At 34.4% G+C, this 24,573-nt stretch overlaps 1 protein-coding gene across 3 annotated transcripts in view; it reads right to left on the minus strand.

The window, feature by feature from the left end:
- The window catches only part of LOC145242163 (slit homolog 2 protein-like), a 594,752-nt gene that overhangs the window by 483,049 nt on the left and 87,130 nt on the right, over window positions 1–24,573 (minus strand). For all 3 annotated transcript variants that reach the window (XM_080105142.1, XM_080105141.1, XM_080105140.1), the window contains exon 3: window positions 13,381–13,452. In XM_080105142.1, coding sequence (XP_079961268.1) covers window positions 13,381–13,452 — 72 coding nt within the window. The remainder of the gene's footprint in view (window positions 1–13,380; window positions 13,453–24,573) is intronic.

Raw genomic sequence — 24,573 nt, forward strand, 5'->3', positions numbered from 1 at the left:
AAATTTCAAGTGTTTCGACCCAAAATTGTCGGAGGAGTTTGGTAGATTTCTCAAAGGTCAAATCGTTGAACTTTGACCCCTTAATCGTCAAATTTCTGGCCGAAAACCAATCACATCGATTTTCCCAAATCTCAGTACCCTGTATATCAAATTTCGAGTCTGTAGACTTAAAATTGACAGAGTTATTGCGTAGGGAAATGCACACAGACAGACACACAGACAGACTGTTACACAGACAGACAGATCCACAGACATGTTCACTTTTCTAGATATATAGATAGATTGTAATGATTTAAAGAAGTATAATAGGACAAAAGAACCCGACGATATTCTCAGGCAATCGTCAATATACCAATCCTTCTCCTGAAGAAAGAGATAATGTCTGGGATGTTTTCTTATCCGAGGATCCAGCCGATCTACACCTCATTTCGACAAGCAAATGTCTGATGGCTAAAGTCAGCTTCCAGGTTGCCAGAATTATATCAAGGAAAACTAAAGCTGGGATAGGAACCTCAGGCGATCGTCAATAAACTAATCCTTCTACTGATTGAAGAGATAATGCCCGGATGTATGACTCTTCTAGACTCAGGCCGAATCATATCCTATTCTGACAAAAAACGTTTGATGGTTAAAGCCAGCTTCTACATCGCCAGCATTATATCAAAGCGAACCAATGCTGATATGATGACTTGAGAATATCATAAACTAGCGATAAAACCAGCACTGAAGGCTCGTAGCATCTTCAATCAAACGTTCTTGAAATGACGGTTATTCCGGGATTATTCTAGTTGATATCCCGAGAAACTTTCATGTAACTACGCAAAAGCAACTTTAGATTTTGCCTTTTAATTAGGAACAACCTGTAGTATCTGTTCGGGTGCCACAGATCATCTTTTTTGTCCTCAGTCAGTGAAGGATTTGTCCATCTAGACTGAGTCAATTTTTATTTTTTTTATCTTAATCAAAATTGCATCTTTTTGAGTAGCTGAATTTTCTCCATGTGAGAAACCTAGCTTGTGTATAACTTTATCCTCGTGACGAGATAAAAAAAATAGGGACGGTTGGCGATTATCTAGTTATCCGGTGGTCAGATGTTACTATTAGAAAGAGAAATATTATCAACTAGCGGGGGTACCAGGCGTTGCCTGGGTGTTTGTAGGTGTGTGTTGGGGGAGGGGGGAGGGGTAGTAAAAAAACGTTTTGGTAAGTAGGTAGGATCGAACCAGGAGCCTTGAGGCGAAGATGGAAAATAAAGTGTGAAAAAAAAAAAAAAAAAAAAAACTGACATGTTTACCAGCTCGACCAGCAAGGGAGAGTAACAGAAAATTTTTTGAATTTATTTAAGAATTTAAAAATAAGTTCAAATATGCCATAGAAATCGCGCAGTTGATTCTTACTGCGAGGCAGTTTTTGTGGGTTTGTTTACACAAATTGACAGGTGCGTGATTTTGAATTTAATTAGGTCAAATAGAAATACCGCAGTTAACTTTTACTGCGGGGTAGTTTTTTTTGGGTTTTGTTTCTCGAAGATGTTGGGGAGGGCCCTGCCTATAAAAAGGAAAGTGTCCCAATGAATAGCAATTGTCTGATATAAGGGATTTTCCTCTATATTGATCAAAAGCTGATTGCTTTCCGGACGTTCCCGCCACAAAAGCCGGGAATAATGTGTATTTATTTGCTTCCCCACTGAGCAAATTAGGCAAAAAGCCGTTTTTCAATGTGGAGAGATTGGGGAAATGGAGGACCAGCTCCCCGGGGAGTCGGGGAGCTGGATAGTGACAATTGGTATGAAGGGTTTCCCCTACATTGACCAATAACTGATTGCCACAAGGGCAATGGTCTTACATGTGGGGTTGTCCAAAATACGGTCTTCGATTGCAGTATTTGTTCCAGCAGATACTACAAAAAAGTGATTTGATCTTGGTCAAAAGGCCAAACCCGTCAAAAAGGTGGGAACAATTCCTTCGCTTTAGATTAGTTTCGCTTTTATACGAAAAAGCCGAATCAACACGAGAGGAGAAATTCCTGATGAACAGCCCCCTTAAGTAAGACACTTTATCAAATCTCAACACTAACGTACTGTACACGCAATAACCCTTATCCCCAAGTGGCTTCCGGGCCTTGATAAGTGGTGACCACCTCGTAAAATAAATAAATAAATAAATAAAGCTAGACGCGACGCGCGTTCGCAAATCCTAGATATCATGAGTTAGACCAGGGGCTATCAACCGGGGTTCACATGGACCCTAGGGGTCCATGGAATATTTCTTGGGATCCACAGGAAAAACATAACAAAATTATCATAATTATTATAGTTGTTGTAGAATACTTTATTTAAATTAGTTTTCATTTAAAAATAAAGCTTAATTATATATTTCTTTGATTATTAAAACCTCAAAATTTATATGAGTGAAAAATAGATTGTCTTATGACCAATAGTTAGGAAGGGGTCCACCAAGATAAAAAGAAGGGAAAAGGGGTCCATGAGTAAAAAAAAAAAGGTTTGAGAACCACTGATTTAGACGATGCATAAAAAGTTCAAAGAAATAGTACCCCCCCCGATAATCCCGGCGAAAAAAGCCTTTGCCGGACATACAGAAAAATCCTCTCCCCCCCCACACACACACATTTTCGCTTTTATATATATAGATGATGTTGAAATATTCATTTAACTATCATAGACGACTCCTTTATAGTTAAAAATTCTGCCACACGAAATCAGAAAGTGTGAGTCATCTAGTATCAAGTCGGAAGGTTCTTTTAGGGGATGGCTACTACACAACGAGACATGATGGAGTATGTAAGTACCGCCACTGGACCATCTGTAAAAAATTAAACATCCAATGTAGCAACAAATCCCGGGAACATCAACCTGAAAGAACAGTTGGAAATGACTTATATACCATACATTACAACCATGTATCCTCTACAGCCACCAACCTTGAAAATGCTGCTGTGAAACCTGACATAGTTATATGGAATAAGTCAGAGAGAGTTGCAACCTTGGTTGAAGTGAATGTTCCTAATGATGGAGGTCTGAACAGAGCTGAAAGGGAGAAACAGACCAAATACCAAGGTCTCATGTGTGATATGAAAAGAAACTGGAATCTTAGGGAGATATCAATCACACCAGTTATCATAGGTGTCACAGGGCTTCTGAAGAAGAACCTGAAGTCCTACCTAACTAATATTCCTGGTGAACCAAGTGCAAAAGAGATCCGGACAATTGCACTTAAGGAAACAACGAGGATACTAAAAAGAGTTCTCGGTTGGTTTCAATAAAAAGCAGGGCAATGTTGGCAGCTGGTTTGGCTGCCCCATACCCAGCGTTACAATCTTCAAAGGAAGAAAAAAAAAATAAAAAAAAAAATGCAACACTCAAGAGCAATACTAATAACTACTCAATAATACTAAATAGTCAACTCAACATGGCGTTTATATGTATTAAAAAATAGTTTTACGTAGTAGTTTTTTTCTTATTAGTGGTGTGGAATATTAACTCTCTTATGCTTCGTAATCCGTTACGAAGTTAAGAAGGTTTAGGTTCATCAGTATGGAATTAAAATCCATTATATTTTTTTTTTATTAAGACGGACTTAGAAATGTTTTGAAGTAGACGGCTACGTATAAATCCACATGTCTGAAACTTGCGTAAATAGAAATCCCTTGGTAAGATAGCTATCCATTGACACGAAACATCAGCGCGCGTATTTCTTGGTAAATAATCTTTACATCTCGGGATGGAGTTAGGAGGACTGGTTTCTCACTAAAACTGATTTTATTTTTCCCGCGTGCTGTATTTATAATAGAAATTTCAACGCTCACAGCCTGTTTACTGTACCCATGCGTGTAAAGACAAAAATTATTCCAAGTAAAGTTTACATGACTTTGGGCAATGAACATTTCGCCATCTGTTTGCGTGGGCGAACCAGTGCTCCTTTGATCTAGCATCTATTTTAAAACTTAGAATAATTTCAATTGAGTTATTTCCCTTTGAACGCATACAGCGAATCTGCTTTTTAAATAACGATTCGCCACACCATCATTCTGTAGAGGGTTATGTTCTTCATCATTTAACGCGAGTTTCTAGACAAAACCTCTTGAATGCACCGTTTATGGAGGAACCGTCCCGTTTTGGTAATATTGTTAAAAAAGCATAGCAAACCGGGCATCCCAATTTAGAGATGTGGGGAGATAAGATAAAGTAGTTTGACAGGTTTTCACTCTCTGCTAAACAATGTTTAGTTGCCCGTTTTTGTTTGTCGATTGCTTAAAGATGTGTGGACGGTTGCACCCCCGCAATAAACAGTTTTATAAATTGTTAGCGTCACAAGTGGATGAAAGAGAGATTTTATCTCTGCATATTGTTTTTTTTCATATACGACTAGCAGGCCACCCGGCGTTGCCCGGTCGTAAGATACTCTTAAATATGATATTTTAATTCATGCAGATTATGTATTTATTATTATAGAACCAATTCTTTATTGATTATTATATTGTACCTAATATATCAGAATGATATCAAAAGTAAAAAATATAAAAAAATATGACTTGGGTGCCATCAGCTAAAATCGAAACCAAAACTTACAACTTGCCAGCCTCATTCCATAGCCTCTGAGCCACACCCATACACATAAATAGTTAAAAAAATAACGCTGTGTAATCTATGACTGAAGGTTTTTACATGTAAACAGGTTTAGCCGACTACTCCTGCCAAGCTCAACTGTTTTGTTTTCAATTTTGACCCCTTAGCAACTATTTTTGCGGGTAAAAATCAAATCGACAGTGCGCTACTCGTCCAAATACCTTATATATTAAATTTCAACTCTGTAGACCAAATAATCAGAGAGGAGTGTGGTAAAGAGGTTTTGCACACACACCGACAAGGTTACTTGTATTTCTCTCTATGTATATATAAGTTATGAAAATATATAGGGCAATTAACAAGATTAAGATAAGCCTGACGAATTCTCACGAGAATAAAACGCGGAATATGCTGCGTAGCTTAATTGCCATATATATTTGAATAACTTACTACCTAGCTCTACGTATGTATTGAACCCTGTTGAAGTAAATACTGAAAATTTATGCATAAATTATATATTTCTGTATTAATTTATGTGATTATATATATATATATGTGTGTGTGTGTATGTGTGTTTGTATATGTATATATATATATGCGTGTATATATATGTGTATATATATGTGTGTGTGTGTGGATATATATCCGTGTACTAAAACTTTTCCATCTTAAATTGTACCCATTTATGCAGAATGTAGGAACTATGTATAAATAGAATTCAGCGTAATAGTGAAATGAGAGCGATCATTTAATAAGTAACCCTAAAAAATGAATAAGTAATTGAGTAACAGTCATTTTTTTAATAATATGCAAATTAGTTAACCTTCATGTAGTCGCTCGAATATACATGACTGAGTATATTAAGAAGTTCGTTTTAATAATTTCTAAATAGAAAAAGTATCTGGCCTTCGAGTGTAGTATCTGTTCTGATGCTACACTTAAGTTTGTTTGTCTTTTGTCAATGTAGGAGAACCCCTTCTATATTAAGGCAATTTGTATTTTTGCCTAATTCCAGAGTGCCCCTTTTTGGGGAGTTTATTTTCTTCCACATTAAAAACGACTTTGTGTCACGTTTTGTTTTCGAGGGGAAGCAAATAAATACTAATAGATAAAGTAGACTTTTAATATCAATGTCAGAGCGAGAAAAGAATCATCTTTATAGGTACAGACTATCCAAAAAGTCACTGAAGAATTGAACATCTTTTTCATTTTACCATTAATTATTTTTTTTTCTTTATTTCAGATATTTTACAGATACTATTTTGGAAATTAATTATGAATAAGTATAGTATTGAACAACGTATGGAAGTTGTGAAATTGGTTTATGAAAATCAGGGGTCAATTGTTTTGACTCAAAATCGACGGCATTAACAAACCTCAAATCCTACAAGAATCGAAGGAAAAACATCAGCAACGAAATAAGGGAGTTAATCGCAATCCAGAGATTCTGCAATCAGGCATAAATAATGTTTAAAATAAAATAAATAAATAAATAAAAAACAAAACAAACAAGACGTTTTCTCTCTCTCTCTCTCTCTCTCTCTCTCTCTCTCTTTACCATGATTACGTGTTTCCTTATATACTTTGAAAGTAACAAACATTAACCACTACCAACGAAAAACACTAAATAAGAACACTATTTACAAGTTATTCACTTTATGGGGGAATTTTCATACCGTCCGTCAAGGGTTCCTTTACGGAGATATCTATGAATTTTGTTTTCGGTTTCGGTTCAAACTGATGCACCCAAGTCATATGGGTATACTTTTTTTTTTAAATCACAACTTTATAATACATAAGAATCGATAGAAAATTGACTCTATAATAATATATACGAAGTCTGCATGAATAAAAATATCATATTTAAGCGTATTTTACGACCGGCTTACGCCGGGCGTCTCTACTAGCTTAGATAAATACTCTTGCAGTTTTAACAAAAGAGCTACAATAATATCAGGGCATATCCATTTATGCTGAACATCCACAAAATGCCAACATTAATTTACCACTAGTTCTGCTAGTTATATACGCATTATGCTAACGATGGGGGAAAGCGCCTGGCTTTACCGGTCGTAAAATACGCTTAAATATGATATTTCAATTTTTCCAGATTGTGTATATATTATTATAGAGGCGTGATTTCAAACGAAAAAAAAAGTATTTAGTTACCTGCAGCTAAAATCAAAACCGAAACTGTAACGTTCAAAACTGGTAACGTTAATGTTGTACCGACGTGACACGCATAGAAACTGATAAACTAAGATGAACAAAATATTTGACGATTTTTTCAATTTTGACCCATTTTTGACCTCTTGAAAACAATTTTAACCCATTTTTGACCTCTTGAAAACAATTTTAACCCATTTTTGACCTCTTGAAAACAATTTTAACCCATTTTTGACATATTGAAAACAATTTTAACAGCTTAAGACCCATAAAAGAGCAGTCCGTAACAAATCCAATCATTTGAGGCTCCTAGCGCGGCTCTGCGACTTTTAGTTTCGGAGGAGATAGAGGAGATAGAGTTGGAAAATATATATATATATATATATATATATATATATATATATATATATATATACACTGACAGACAAATAGACAGAGAGGCCGACCGACCGACAACAGACAGACATATAGCCATTTATATATTAGATGTGTGCGTGTTTTGTTGAACAGCAGGGAAAATTCTCGTTTGTTTCTCTTGCGATTCATCTTTTCGAATAAACTAAACATTGCAAATAATAAATCCTCTTCTCAAAAATTGGAATCTTTAATAGCTTAAAATTTATTCAACTGTAATATAAACCTCATCTGTCTGTTTAAATGTTTGTATGTATGTATACATGTCTGCCTAAGCTTTCGACAGAGACGACGGATTTTCACTAGATCGGTATCGTTTTGAAGCCGACCCCTCGGTCCACAAATATCGAAAAATTGGCTAAAAACATTAATTCCTTCAATTCCTTCAATTAAGTACTTTTCTACAAGGAGGGGGTCACTTTTTTCAAAAGTCGTCGACTCTTTTCGATTGTCTAGCCTTCGTCACTTCCGGTTTAGCGATGGACGTATTTTTATTTATTTATTTTTTTTTTCACGGTCTTTCCTCCTTCGCGGTACGGGTTCGAGCCTGTCTGTCTACTACATTTTTTTTTTTTTGCTCAACACACACATACAAAGACCCGGGCAACGCCGGGCACCCAGGCTAGTTTATAATATTTCAGAAATTCAGATCAACACTGTACCTTGGGTTACGAGCTAGTCGACCTAGTCGACCTATAAAAATATGGTTATTTCTTGAGTTTTAATTATAAACCGCTTTTCGTTCTTCGTCAGCCATTTTTTGAATTGTGAGATTATTAGTAAAGGAAGCCGTTATCTCCCCCTTTTTAGAACTCTTTAGTTTATGGTGACTATAAATAATTATCTACATGCGCATCAGTTATTGTAAGCAGCTTATGGTTTCAGAAGTCTTCCTGTGCTCTCGTTAGAGTGTAATCTTTAACATTATAGAAATACATTCTTAAGCGGCGACGACGACGACGGCGACGACGATTCCTGGCAGGTTGTAAAACAAAATGAAATAAAAACATAAGACGCACAGAAACAATAAGACATTGTTTCAGCATGTTATCCAGCAAAATGTTAATACCGACACTTAGCAGAATAACAACAAAAATAAATAATAAATAAAATAAAAAAAAAAAGAAAATGCTAGTGGCCCGCCCATAAATCCATCCTTGTTCGTGTAGGGGGTAAGGCGATCTGCTAAGTTACAAATATAATAATAAAAAAAAAATCTTATCACCGCAAAAAACATCCTGGGTTGATAAATAAAGCCTATTAAAATAGTGAGCAATAAAATAGAAATAAACATACAAAAGCTACTTGAATGGAGAAATGCGAAAGTTTTTTTGTTTTGCATTTATTGAAAAAAATATATATCAGTTTTATGGGCGTGTGTTACTTGTAGTTTATTTTATTGTTTTTTATTTTTATTTTTAGAGGGACACACACAGACGAAAAAATTTCCTTTATATAAGCTTTATATATAAGATTCTTACATAAAACTCCCTTCCTTAACTATAGTGTCCGGATAAGGTTGGTGCTACGACTTTCTGTTGTACTTCGACTAGTTTATATATATATATATATATATATATATATATATATATATATATATATATATATATATATATATATGTATATATATATATGTATATATACATATGTATACATAAATATGTATATATACATACGTGTATATATGTATATATATACATATGTATATATACATATATACATACATACGTATATATATGTATATATACATATGTATATATACATATGTATACATAAATATGTATATATACATACGTATATATACATATATATATACATACGTATATACATATGTATATATATACATATATATACATACGTATGTATATATATACGTATGTATATATATGTATGTGTATGTATATATACATATGTATATATAGATATGTATATATACATACGTATATATATACATATATATATACATACATATGTATATGTACACATATATATACATATATGCATATATATACATATGTATATGTATACATGTATACCTATATATACACATATATATATACGTATGTATATGTATACATATATATACATATATTTACATATATATATACATATGTATATATATATACATATCTATCTGTCTACATATATATATATATATATTTCTGTGGAAGTATTCTTTATTTACTTATATTTCCTTTTAATATATACACATTCTTATTTAAGAAGCTAAATGTAATTACAGAGCAATATAGTGAATGACTGACAAAGTCTATATTCCAAATTTCATGATGTTGACCATCTTGCAATTTATTCCTTTAATTCAGTTGACACAATTCTTTACAGTATCTGTTTCTAGCACAAAATCAGTCACTTGATTATTACATCAATCCGTGAATTCATTTTTCCCTGAATTCCTCAGAAAAAATAGCAACAGTCAATCAACCAAAAGGAAATGAAATGTATTTGGACATGATAAAAAAAACGGAAATTGGAAGAGAAGCTAGAAATATAAAGATTTACACACACACACACACACACACACACACACACACACACACACTATATATATATATATATATATATATATATATATATATATATAATGAGTGTGTGTTTCGTTGAACATCAAGGATAGTTTTTGTTTGTTTCTCTTGCGATCTATCTTTTCCATTTGGCGGGCCAATGTTCGGACGTTCTGTTCGCGCATAAAAAGAAATTCGCCATAGCTGCGAACGTTTTTGATTTCCATGAGTGGTCAATATGAAGGAGAGGGTATGCTTAGATGCTTTTAAAAGATTTTTAACCGACTTTTTAAAAAAAAAAAATTACTAAAGGCATTTTTTTATTCATTCGTCTGAAGACGACTCATGGAAGTTGAAAACGGCGATTTTTTTTTTTACACTCGTACAGAATGTTCTTGAATAACAGGAAGAGACTTGTTATAGATTATTTTAACGCTAAACAGATTCACTGTCATCGGTGCTTATTCATTTCTTTGTAAATGAAATTGCCATTGACCCTGCTTTAATATTAGTTCTAAGATAGCCGTAAAGTGAAAATATATGGAACTAAAAAAAAAATGAATTATATTTGCTCAAACAAAAAGGCAAAATCTGTTATATGTGTTCAATTTCTTTTACAATTTGCAGAATTCAAACAGCGAGACAACATTATCCCTAATAATTAAAAGAAACAATAGACATACTCAATATAAAAGATTTTGACTTTATGAAAGGGCGGAACCGGCGTCAATAAAAATAGAAATCAATATGGTGTTATGAAACGCAACAGAAGTATTCCTCATTAAATTGTGAGCAACACTAGATGCCTCGGCTAGTTAATTAATAAGAGAATATTAATAGAAGTATCTTATTTAATATATGCATATAATTATTCCACAGGCAAGGAATTTTATACTCGCTATGACGATGCCAACATCCTAGCGAGTATAAAATTCCTGCTTCTGAGACATCGGCTTGGGTTGTAGCTGGTTGCGATGACCACATCCCTTGTTCGAGACAAAGTAGATTCATTCCATAGTCGGATTTTGTCGCGGTTTGCTTGATCTGTAATACTTAATAAACTCTTTTGTGTGTCGCCCGTTTATTCATGTGGAAGAGTACGCGCCTCGCATGTAAGAGGTTCGAATTTCAAATTCCGAGTTTGGATATGTCTAACTGATGGAGGCGAAATCCGAGCCTTGGACTTCCGGTTTGTTGCCTGTCATGACTCTTGTGAGCTGCGACGTTGTTTGGCCGTGGAAATCATTATATAATCTCTCACATTCTGAAAATTATATATATACACTTTTGGTGCTTTTCTTTTTATTTCCGGATACGCAAAAAAAAAAAAAAAAAAAAAATCAAGAAAGGTGTGAAACTAATATGAAACTAATAAATGTTACCAAAAACAAATTCCAACACATTCCAAAAGTAATGCCTAATAGTTCAGAGGGGATTGCAAATTGCATTGTCATGATGAATAAACTTATGCATTCATGACCAGAAAGTTTCATCTCTTTGTTGCAGAATTTTGACGTTGTGAGGCTCTAAGTCATGGGTGTGCTTTAGAAGCAGGGATACGTCATAACATTCCTTCATGCAGAGAAAAAAAATTGAATCGATTAACAGTCATCGGCACTTGTTAAGCGTTTACGAAACTGATTCAGTTGATGCAGTTAGGAAATGGGTTCGTCGATTTCAGAGTAACGACAGAGATGTGAGTGACGAAAAGTGTTCCGACCCAGACATCGTTCATCACTGGCACCATCGCATTAAGAATGGTGGTGACCATGTAGAAATATAAATTCTGTCCCATAAAAGGTCCCTTGTGTTAATGGTACCACTTCTGTCTTCGTAGCTCTTTAACGTTTTAGTTTTTGAGTTAAAAATAGGTGGTTTTACTTTCGGAACGACCCTTGTAAATTACTCTTCTACGTATCTGAATAAGTTCTTTTGCGTTTTAAATGACTTTTAATCATTTCCGTTAAAAATAAGGGTAACGTAAATCTTGTCGAGTTAAAAGAAAAAAAAAACAACTCAAAATAGTGGTCTCATTAAAGCAGTTGTTGAGTCTTGATAATCGATTAAAAATTAAAATATCAAACACAATACTGGTCTAACATCATATTTATGCACGGTTGGTGACGGTTATTGGATGTGTGCTCTAATAGTATTTTTGTTTTATTTTTCGATTTTTGAGCTATTATCGATACTCGAATATGGCTCACGCTTTTGTTTTCCATTCTATCTCGACAGGCTTTGCACTAACTTCATTTTTTTAATTAAAAACACTTGAAAATAACTTACAGCATACAGAAAAAATTATCCAGGTAGGTAGAAGAGTAACTTAGCTTGCCTTTGGTAATGTTTATTTGTTATATACTTGAGTGTGTGTTTTTTTACTCCATTTTACTTTGTCGACTATTCTAGAAAATCCTTTACTTTTTTTTTTATCTCACTTAAATAAGTTAATCCCCTTCATTTCAAGAACAAAATATATCTTATTAATAGGACTATGACAACAGCATATTCTTTTCATTATTTTGACTCTCGAGTATATATCCGACACAGTTAGACAATGGAGAACCACATCACTCTATATAAAAGCATATGAGATATCAACTGATACACACTCGAGAGTCAAAGCAATGAAAAGAATATGCTGTTGTCCTAGCCCTACTTATTATACCTATAGTTGGATCTCAGTGATCATCTTTACAAATAAATAACACCTTGAAGATTCGAATGAAAAGATTTTGTTTTGATAACAGTTGATATTTAAATACGGCACAATCACGTTGACACACTGGTTTTCGCCAGATCACCGAAGTTAAGCAACTATGAGGCTGACAAGTACCAGATGGGTGACCCTTTGGGAAGGTTAGGCGCTGTATGTATCTCGCCGAATCGTAGAAATTTCCAGGTTAGTATCTGAGGGAGAGCTTAACTTACAGGGGGAGAGGGGAGATACATCCCTGGACCAAGACGGAAAGTAGCGGGAAACTACCGTCTTTACTTGTCTTCCTGAGATTATCATGGCTCTACAATTTGGAGAGCCGTGGTCGCCGACGCCGTTAAAAAACAACATGGCCGCTGCATATATAATATTTAAAATTCTCAAGAGATTTATTCAATTTCATATTTTAATGCCACATTTTTTTTAATTATGATTTCGAGAGATGACGATGGTCAAATGGTAAACGCCACGGACAGACAATCTGGGTGGTTCAAGTTCGAATCCAGTTAGTTCCGCAAAAAATTACTTTCACTTAAGATGTTAGCAACTTGGCTTTATGGCTAGGAGCAAAGTGTAGTATCTGATTTGATAGTACACTTCATTTTCTCTGTTCGCGATCAGTGGAAAAGAAATCCTTCTAGACTGAGGCAATTTTTATTTCTGTTCCTATCCAGAGTGCCCCTTCTTGGGGAACTGGGGTTTCCCCACATTAAAAACCGATCGACAGTGTGTCTAACTCTGCCCTCGTGCGGAGGCAATTAAAATAAGAACTTTCACGTGCTTGCTCCCATAAGTAATCGATGTCTTTCTAGAAAGAATTCTGACTATAAAACTATCGGGGAAACCAATGCCAACAAAAGAATCTTCGGATATATTGGGTGATGATCATTTTCAACCTAAGAAAAAGAGGGGGGGGGGACAAAAATGTACAAAAAGACATACAACAATGAAACAATATTTGGTTTGAGATAACTTACAATCGCTCCATGGCGATGAGGTCCTGGAAAGCTCCCCGTTCAATTTTGGTAATCCTATTTTCAGGGAGTTGCCTGGAAGAAAAATAAGAATGGTTTTATAAAACGAAACGTCATCAAATTTACAAATTTAGCAAATGCTTATGAACTTTAGTACTACGCAGTCTTTGTTTTATCGCCGTTCAATGATGTACGGGGACACTTTGGTGAGCGTCTCTGTATCTATTATTATTGCTAACACACAATCGTTTTTCTGAAAAACATTTGTTTGTCTAAAATTCATTCTTTTATTGTTTATAGAATGCAATCAAGTTAAATTCATAAACATAATTTAACTATATTTGTCCTTTAATTGCATTTTTCTCTTTAAAACAAACCTAATTCAATCTACACAATAATAATAATAATAATAATAATAATAATAATAATAATAATAATAATCTTGCTCGTATGCTAATATGCAAGGGAGTGGCCCTTAATTTGGATATGCGGTAACTAAAATAGTAAAAGAACATGTCCTATCGGGATTTTCCTTTTTTCTTTGTTCAACTTCTTAAAACTGAACGAACCCATTACACCATATCAATGTACAAATCAATTTCTTTTTAAATACTTCATCCGATAGTTCCCCAAAAGTGTAACACATCAATCAATAAATCCAAGGTCTAATATATGGACGGCGTCACTAATAACTAATAAAAATCTATGTTATTTTTATAAAGTGTTAGAATGTTTTTGACTCTTAATGGGGGTAGATATTTATTGTGTGTCCACCGCACCAAAATGTGACACAAGGTCAGAAGGTGGTAGACAGGTAAGCTCCCCTAAAGGAGGGGCACTCTTGCCTCAACAAAAATTGCCTGGGCACCCCCGTCGGCATTCCCCGGTAGGGACGCCCCAAGCGACAAGCAATAAACTTGCCCCACCCGAAAGCCGGGTGGCAAGGCCTGGGAGGGTGAACCTCCATCCGACAGGTACAGGTCCGGTTGTCGGTCTTGCACCTGTCAGACTGAATGTCAAGAACGAATCCTTGACGAGTACTCTACCCAGTCTCTCTGCAGCCGAAGCTGCTAGGAGACATCCCCCATCACGAGTAATGGGGTTATTTATTTATTTGGTGTCCACCACACCAAACTGTGGCACAAGGCCGGAAGGTGGATATAGGCAAGCTCCCCTGAAGGAGGGGCACTCTTGCCTCATCAAAAATTGCCTGGGCACCCCCCGTCGGCATCCCCCGGTAGGGGCGCCTCAGGCGACAGGCAATTAACTTGCCCCACCAGAAAGCCCGGTGGCAAGGTCTGGGAAGGTGAACCTCCTAGGTAGTACCCAAGCTGTGTACCTCAGTCCGACAGGTGCTGGATCGAATCTTGGCCCCTCACCTGTCGGGCTGAGTGTAAAGAACGGATTCTTGACGAGCACTTCTACCCTGTCTCCCTGCAGCCGAAGCCACTAGGAGACCTTCCCCATCACGAGTAATGCGGGTATGACACCAATGATTTCGACGATCATTTTTATAACCACAAGTTATAATAATCAACCAATCAGAAGCTTCCAAAGTTACTATAAAAATTGTCCAATTTTGGATTCAATCAGTTTGCCGTCGTCTTCGACACGAACCTGCATTTGATTTGTTACTAGGAATTACTTAACACTCAGGATCGGAACTGCACTGAATTTTAGCCGCCATCTTTGTTACTATGAATTACTTAACACTCAGGATCGGAACTGCACTGATTCTTCACCGCCATCTTTGTTCAACATAATGTCTTAACACTTAACAGGTTATGAGCCCAGCCGTCGTATTTTCTTTGACGGTTTGGAATCTAAATTCGAATTGTGGCAGGTAAAATTTCTGGGGTATCTAAGGATTCAGAAACAACACAAAGTTATACAATCTCCAACATAGAATCCTAACGACCCCGAATTTCTCGAAAAGAATGCGACTGTTTTTGCAGAACTGATTCAATACTTAGACGATAGAAGTCTGTCTCTGATTATAAGAGACGCATTGGATGACGGACGGAAAACATTGAACATATTAAGATAACATTATTTATCAAAAGGAAACCTGAAAATTATATCACTTATTATATTTTAATTGGTACAGGTTCTTATTTATTATAAACAAAAATACCATAGGTATTAAACATAACGTTAAATTCCTTTAAAAAAAAAACGAAGTAAAAAATAACAAAAAAAAACGAAGCAAAAAATAACAAAAACAAAAAAAACGAAAGAATCTGAGACACGTGCATACAAGTAATACATTTCTTTAAAACAGTTCACATCTTGTAAGTAAAAAGAAAAATGCTCGAGCAAAGAACGAAAACAAATCTTAAAGACAGTGAGTCAAGTACGATAACCATTAGGTCAGCTTGCCACGTTTAAAAAGGTGGTTTCCAACCTATTTATACTTAACCTAAGTAATCCGTCATATGTCATTCGTGAATAATAATAATAATTGATAAACATAAAAATCCGATGACCCCCGCCCCCATGCATTAATTTTTCAATTTTGACCCCTAAGCAGCCCTTATTTCCGGATGAAAACCGATCAAAAAGTTTTCCATATATCTGAATACCCTATATACCAAATGCCAAGTCTGTGGATTAAAACATTTGTTGAGCATGAAGGTTGAAAAGTATCCTCATACACATTCTAAAAAAAAAAACAGCACCTTGTCAAAAACATAGTTCATGGAATGTGATGGTTGGTTGGTTGTTTTTGTTTTACGGCATATCAACCCTTTTCAGGTTATTTAATTCCGAATCCAAAGATTTTGAAGAAAAATTTTTTAATAGAATATATTTGGTGTTTTCAAGTCGGTTTCTATTTAACCCATAGTATGGACCCTAACAGGTACTACCACTCCGGATCAGAGTGGGCCTGGGAGCAATGGCAATTAAAGGGTGGCTTCACACTCCCCAAAGTCCGCAAGCTGGGGCCTGACCACTGGATATAGTTTAAGGTCATATCCAGGACCTCATGGAATGTGAGGAGCGAAGGATAAAATAAGAGAAGCGAGAGTTACGATGTTGCCGAAGGTAAACCTAAGGTTCACTTTCTACTCGCCTTGTTACATAAGGGATGTCCCCTTCTCATGTAATAAGAAGGCAGACTAGATAAGTGAAAATGATATTAGGAAAAGGATAGAATCGAACCCTGTACGCAAGTGTTAACAGATAATGGATAAATTGAAATCCTAGGAATGCAGTCGATTATTAATTCTTTTAGAAATAACTAAATATTATTTATGTCAGAAAAAGAGCTATTATCCATTCTTTTAGAAATAACTGGATATTAAAGATGTCAGTTAAAAGAATGTACAATGCGAGTTTATAAATAAAAAAATTAAAAATAGGTTAAATATTGAACAATTAAAATTGGGAATTCTTTGTTTGCCAAAAGTATGTTTGGACAGACATATATAAAATCACGTTGGTTGACAATAGGTCTCTGACGTCATAAACAAAAGAAATTCTCAATATATTGAATGGAGGGTTCGACGTTAAGGAGAAGATCACAATCACAGTTACGGTGATAGAATCAGTTATAGACGAGAGTCAGGAGTGACTTAACGGAACTGATCCCCTTAGAGGCGAAGGGAGAGAAGAGTAGACCATGTAGTCATACAAGTTTGAATTCCTGACATCATCAATCGGCCCACAGATGAATAAAGAAATCATTTAATATTTTGTAATTGGTTGTCTTTGTGTTCTCCTTACAACCGAAAAGGTAAATGTGTTTTGTCATCATCTTTAATGAGCTTTGTATAACTCTTCCCCCTCAAGTAATGTACTTCCCCTTCATCTGTGTCAACAAGAACTGTTGTGTAAATGTCTCTCTCAGAATATAAATATCATTATCATTGTTATGAGTCCCCGTTATATATGTCGCAAATATGTATCCGCTACAAAAAAAAAAAAAAAAAAAATGAAATCATTGCATCATCCTAAAAGTGGAATATGTTCATGAATAAAGTCGAATTTTACTTAAAAAGTTGTTGCTTTTAAGTTAGGCCCGGAACTTATTGAGTTATGTATTATCTGCTCAGAAATACGCTGAATCAGCAAAGAAATCCGATTAATGACGTCATTTTGGTGACGTTATTAACCGGCATGAGTACACACGTGGGAAATGCGGCCATCGAAACATCTTCACATAAAGGATCACCGCTGACAGGAAATAGAACGACGGTAAATTCACACTGTAACATTATCCAGTTCTGCTCGTAAATCGTAAATTGGCCGAAGTCCTTTTCGATTTGCAATGGCCGTCAGTAAAACAAATTGTTATTTTTCCCGCGTCATATTTTACTGACGCGCATTATTTACGGCGTCATAAAGGAGAGGAAGCGAAAACGAGGCTGTATAAATTTACCACTTGTCGTGATCAAATGCACTCCAGGGGTTTTATTTCTTTCCAAACACGACGGAGGTTAATTTGGCGTTCGGCCATTATGGTTCCCCTGTGGCACGCCAGTATGATCAGCACGTCCGACGGAAGATCAGACTAGCCAGCAGTTAGTGAAAGGGATTTTATTTCTCAACTTAGAAATGAAGAATTCGTAGAACCATCTTTTGTTTCATTCTAGTAGCACTTTAACGTGTATATAGATATGTAAACAGATAATGTTTTGAGAGTCCGTTTTTGGATATAGGAGTCACCACTTATCAAGGTCCGAAGGCCACTCGAGTATAATAGCTAGTGGTAGAAATGGGGTAGAAATGTATTATTTAAGAAAGCAGCTTAAAAACTTGTTTATATTGGACTTGAAGACAACCATATTGTAGTCAGCTGGAAAGCAGGCCAGTGGGACAAAGTTCTAAGGGCGGGTAGTTGTAGAAAGGAAGCTTTGTTCATGGAATTTGTGTTTAGATTTAGGCACAGTAAACATTAAACAATTTTTTAAAAAATTTAAATTTGAAAAATTTCTTAACAATTGTAAAAATTACAAAAAAATTAAAAATCTTACATTAAATTTCGGATATTACAAAATATAAATAAAGTATATGTATGTATGTATTATGTATGTGTGTATGTATGTATTATGTATGTATGTATTATGTATGTGTGCGTATCGCCAATGTTTCATAAAAAACACTCGTCTAGCTAAAATCACTATGAATAATTTCCCCCACTCTCTATCGGTGCCTAAACTTAAACGTGGATTCCATAAACAAAGCTTCTTTCCTATAACTACCCGACTGTGGAACTTTATTCCGCTGGTCTGCTTTCCAGCTTACTACAATATTGTTTTCAAGTCCAATATAAACAAGTTCTTATTGAACTGTCCTCGTAAATAATCTAATTATACCAAATTTCTACCACAAATGATTACTACGCTACTGTCCCAATGACTACAATACACATATTAACATTTATCCTCGAGTGGCCTCATGGCCTTGATATGTAGTAAACTCTTTGTAAGAAGAAGAAAAAAAATTGTATGAGAAGAGCCCTACTCCCTACTGCCCTCTCCCAAATTACATAACAGACGATGATGCCTTCCGGCGCCATTAGTTAAGAGGCGTAAATTAGTATTAATTGCAAAAACCTTAACCGATTTTGCTTAAATAAACTCGAGTCCAAGAAATAGATGTCATACCATCACCGATTTTCTAAATGTAAATCTGATTAATTAATTCGTTAATTAGGGTTTTTTTCACGTTAATTAAATTGTCTATGTATATATTTATGCCTTTAACATGTATTTCCTATCTTGGCGGCGTTAATAATCTAACGCTGGAATCTATAATATACATCTCACTTGTCTGTTTAAATGTATGTATGTATGTATGTATGTATGTATGTTTGTATATCTGCCTAAAACTTTCGACAGAGGCGACGGATTTTCACGAGATCAGCATCATTTTGTAAGTCAACGTCTCGGACAACAATTATTGATAAATTTGCAAAAAATCATTAATTCTTTCACCCTGAACTGGGCAGTTTTCTACAAGGAGGGATCGATTTTTTGTGAACCATTTTTGCAAGTCATCGTATCGGTTGGATTGACTTTGCCTAATTTTAACGTTCCGAACTTCCGGTTGCGTCATGGAGTAGAGGTAAAACGGCAGATTTTCTGTAACTTTCTTTTCCGCCTTTACGTCACGGGTTCGAGCCTGCCAGCCTACTACCACTTTTTTTTTTTTTTGCTCAACACACACATCGAAACACTCGGGTAACGCCAGGCACCCAGGCTAGTCTCTAATAAATGCTTTTTTTTTTTTTTTTTTTTTACTGGAGATGGCATTCACCAGATATCAAGGTTAAAAGGCCATTCGAGAATAAGGGTTGATGAGTGTCGGAGAGACAACACTGTGATGATCAGTAATGATGGAATTTAGGTAGGATTTAATTATTAAGGAGGACGGCTCAACAAGAACTTTTTTTACATTAGATTTGAAAACCACAGTGTTGCAGTTAGCTGGGAAGAAACCCCATGGTATTGTGTCTGACAGATGGAATGTTTTATGGAATTTTTGTTTAGTTTTTACGCGCAGATAGAGAATAAAAGAGATTATTGATAGTTGGTTTGTTGCGAATGTTTGAAGAGGGACACTAGATTGAAGCTCAGTCAACCACCTGCCATGGAAATAAAGATAGAGCAGAGATATACTCGCGGCATCTCTGTAAGAAAGATGAAGTAGGGAGGCAAAAAAAGGTAATCGAAAACGGTTTTGACCTCTTTCAAAGCAGGAAAAGTAACGCTTATAGTTATATATAGTTGAAGAGAACGTTAATAGTACGGATACGTCCGCTAGCACTTATTTTATGATTTAAATTCTCAGGAGAAACATTAGCGCATAAAAATGAAAATGGTGACCAAACGGGGTCAGATAGTTGACGTTTAAGGGTCATTTTGCGGGGGGGGGGCACGAGCAAGAGGAAAATGACGACATACGAGGTAAGAACGGCGTGAAGGACGAGAACTCTTTGTTTGAAAATTGAAACGACGAGACATGATAAGAAATGATTTCATAATCCATATTATAAATCTCACCTGTCTGCTTAAATGTATGTATGTATGTATGTATGTATATAATTTTCAACATTTCAAACTTTGAATTAAAGTTGCGAGTAGTCTTAAAGGCTCACGAGAATGAGTCTGAAAGGTACAAGCATAAGCAGCTAACTAATTATGGATCAAAATAATTATGAACTTTTGTGTTCTTGTAAGAATGACGGTAACTAGGGTTTCTGCGCGTATAACACAACGTTGAAATGTAACAGAGCGCAGACACAAGTATGGCAGCTGTATGCAAATGACCGAGCCGTATGCAAAGTGATGTCACAGCAAGGAAAAAATTATAAAAAAAGAGAACATGTGCACACATCAATAAGCAGGTTAACGCTAGAAACGTGAGTGACGTCACAGTCGAGACGAGAAGTCACGCGTAGCCGGAGAATGAAGAACAAAGGCCTTTTTCCTAAAATTTGAAAAAACGAGTTGACTTTTTTCTTATTCCTTTTTTGGTTTCCTTGTGACAGAGTCTACAAGGTGTTGGGTCCTTACATGCAAACCTGTGTGTAAACTTGTGTAACGTAGCAGAAACACAGCAAATATTGTTTTAATCTCTACATGGGATAGAGAATATAAACGATTAATAAAAGAAAATAGAAATATGTAAAGAGCAGATATGTTCATCCTCACGGATGGAGAGATTGAAAGACATGTACATAAAGGCATTTCCTTAATAAAATTAGTTTAAAAATGTCAGTCTTACTCTATATCAACAAAGCTATTGTACTGTTATAAAAAAGATTGATGAAGCGCTTAGCATTTATCAACGAGGAAAATGTCCTAATAATACATTTCATCTAATCTGTTCTTAATTAGCGAAGAAGAAATCCTTCTCGACTAAGGAAACTTTTATTTTTGTACTAATCCAGTGTGTCTTTTTTGGAGTTGGACTTCATCACATTACAAAGAAACCATTGTGTCTCTCTGCCTTTGTAAAGGCAATGAAATAAGGATAAAGAGCGACGTAGGTTATATTGGAAAAAAAGTTCCTAGGCGGATGAAATATATGTTAAAAGAAATTGAATCGAAATACACTTTTTGTTCTTCGTTAAGTACAGGGAACCAGTGATGAAAGAAAACCGAGGTATTACAATCAAAAATTGATTCTTTATTAGATATTAGAAGGCAGCATTCCAAATTTGTCGCTTTTTGTACGTATATCGTTATCTCTCAGCTACGCATTAAATCATATTACTAGTCGTGTTATTAGCTTTTTATTAGCGTCTCAGCCATGTAGAAAGAGAGAGAGAGAGAGAAAGAGCGAGAAAAACGAGAGTGAAACAGTAAAAGAAAATGAGAGATTGGAAGAGAAACACAATATATATATATATATATATATATATATATATATATATATACATACATATATATACATACATATATACATACATATACATACATACCCATATATACATACATACATACATATATATATGCATATATATACATATATATATACATATATTTATATATATATATTCATATATATATATATATTTATATTCATATATATATATATTTATATATATATATATATATATATATATATATTTATATATATATATATATATATATTTATATATATATATATATATATATTTATATATATATATATATATATATATTTATATATATATATATATATATATATATATAGAAAGAGAGAGAGAGAGAGAGAGAGAGAGAAGTAGGAAAGGTGAGAGGGTAAATGAGATTCTATAAATAGAGATGAGATGAAACAACAAAGCGAAAGAAAAAATGAAAAAAAAAACATTAATAGAAAGAAATGAATGTCTTTTCTAGTTTGTAGAAACTTATGGTTAATTCGACGTAGTAAAATGGGCAGGTCTTTTAAAACATAACTCAGTCCTGATATTATAGAATATTTTACTATATATTTTTCGTGATTGAAATACACAGGAAAAAAGATCTACCGACAACTCGATGATAGATATATGAATTTTATTTATATATCCGACGATTCCATCGTTAAATTCTACTAACATTCACATTTCAATCATTATAGACAACTAGGAACTAAAGAGAAGCAGTTTCTTCGGAATAAATGTAATAATCTTTAAAAGAGACTGAAATGTTTTGGTAGTTATTGTAACACACTTTAATATATGTTTTAAATGGCGAGTATAAAATATGTGTTTAGGGCGTGTCCGGCTATTTTCCGAATAAAACGGTAATCAATTGGGGGAGAGAGGGACCGACTTTATTTTATTATATGCATAGACTAGAAAGATATAGCATTTTTTGGTCGTTGTTTCTGCAGATGCCGATTATGTCTGCGTTTATCGACCCCCATCTACACACACTTCGATAACAAGTTTGGAAGTGGGTAGTAATAAATCTAGCGCACAAAGGGCGTGTACTCCAGCACACAAAAAAGTACTCGAGCAGTTCATCGCTATTCCCTGATAAGGGCGCATCGGGCTATTAGCAATCACCTCACTCCTTCTCAAAGAGACAAAGTAAAACTCTAGACGAGTAGACCTCTTAAGGATGATCAGAACAAGACCTCAGTACGAAGCTGGTATCAATGCGGCCCCCTCTGTCGGATGGAGTATTGAGGATGCATCCCTGACTAGTATGTGCGCCAGGACTCAGCGCCTATTTGGTTAACGCTGATGTATGACGAGAGGCGCTTGAAAAACGTCGAGAGAAAGAAAATATCATCCTCCTTTGGGAGCCCTTCTTTTTTCTTTTTTTTTAATTTCAAATATCTTATCTTCTTTTTTTTTTTTGCATGTCTTAGATATAACAAAACACAGTTATTACGCATTTGGCAATTAATTAATCTGGCGCCGGGGCTTGACACTAAACTTTCTCGGCAGGTGTTCGCGCCTACTCCACCGTAGCAACCAGAAATTAATCTTTGCCAACCCTTTTCAACAGTTCCTTTTTTCGTTTCGGTTTTATACTAATTTCCTATATGAACTTAATGGCAGAAATACCACACATTCAGCTATATATATATATATATATATATATATATATATATATATATATATATATATATATATACAACACACACATATATACATATATCTATGCATATATATACATATACACATATATACATATACATATATATATACATATATACACATATACATATATACATATATATACATATATATACACATATATATACATATAATATATACATATATAGACATATACATATATATAACTATATACACATATATATATACACATATATATACATATATATACACATATATATACATATATAGACATATACATATATATAAATATATACACATATATATATACACATATATACATATATATACACATACATATATATACATATATATACATATATATACAAACATATATACATATATATACATATATATACAAACATATATACATATATATACATATACATACATATACATACATACACATATATATACATATACATACATATACATACATACACATATATATGCATATATATACATACATATATACACATACATATATACATACATATATATACATATATATACATACGTTTATATACATACATATATATAAATATACATATATATACATATATATACATATATACATATATATACATACATATATATACATATATACATACATATATATACATATATACACATATATACATACATATATACCTATATATACATATACATATATGTGCATATATATACATATACATATATATACACATATATATACATATATATACACATATATACACATATATATACACATACATATACATATATATATACACATACATACATGCATGCATACATATATACATACATGATGTGATGATTGCAACGTCTTGTCAGACGAGTGTCACTCCCTGAGACACTTAAAGTCCATGAGCCCCAAAATTATTTCCATCACCACAGGACCATTTTAATAGACAATTGTCTAAGGGAGTATCTATACACAGATATGTTACAGAGTCTTAGCTTTGTACGACAGCTAAGTCTCTCTCGGTTTAAAATGTTGAGATCCAGCAACAAGCAAGAGCAAGATAGTCAACAACAAGTTAAACTGCAGACCAGCTTAATGCGGGTACTGGTCTCCCGCTTTATGTTTTTTTTACATCAGAGATTTGCTTCCCCTAGAAAGTTTAGAAAAA

The sequence above is a fragment of the Euprymna scolopes genome, chromosome 21 (assembly GCF_053919585.1).
Source record: "Euprymna scolopes isolate OS-2025 chromosome 21, ASM5391958v1, whole genome shotgun sequence".
Taxonomy (NCBI): Eukaryota; Metazoa; Mollusca; class Cephalopoda; order Sepiida; family Sepiolidae; genus Euprymna; species Euprymna scolopes.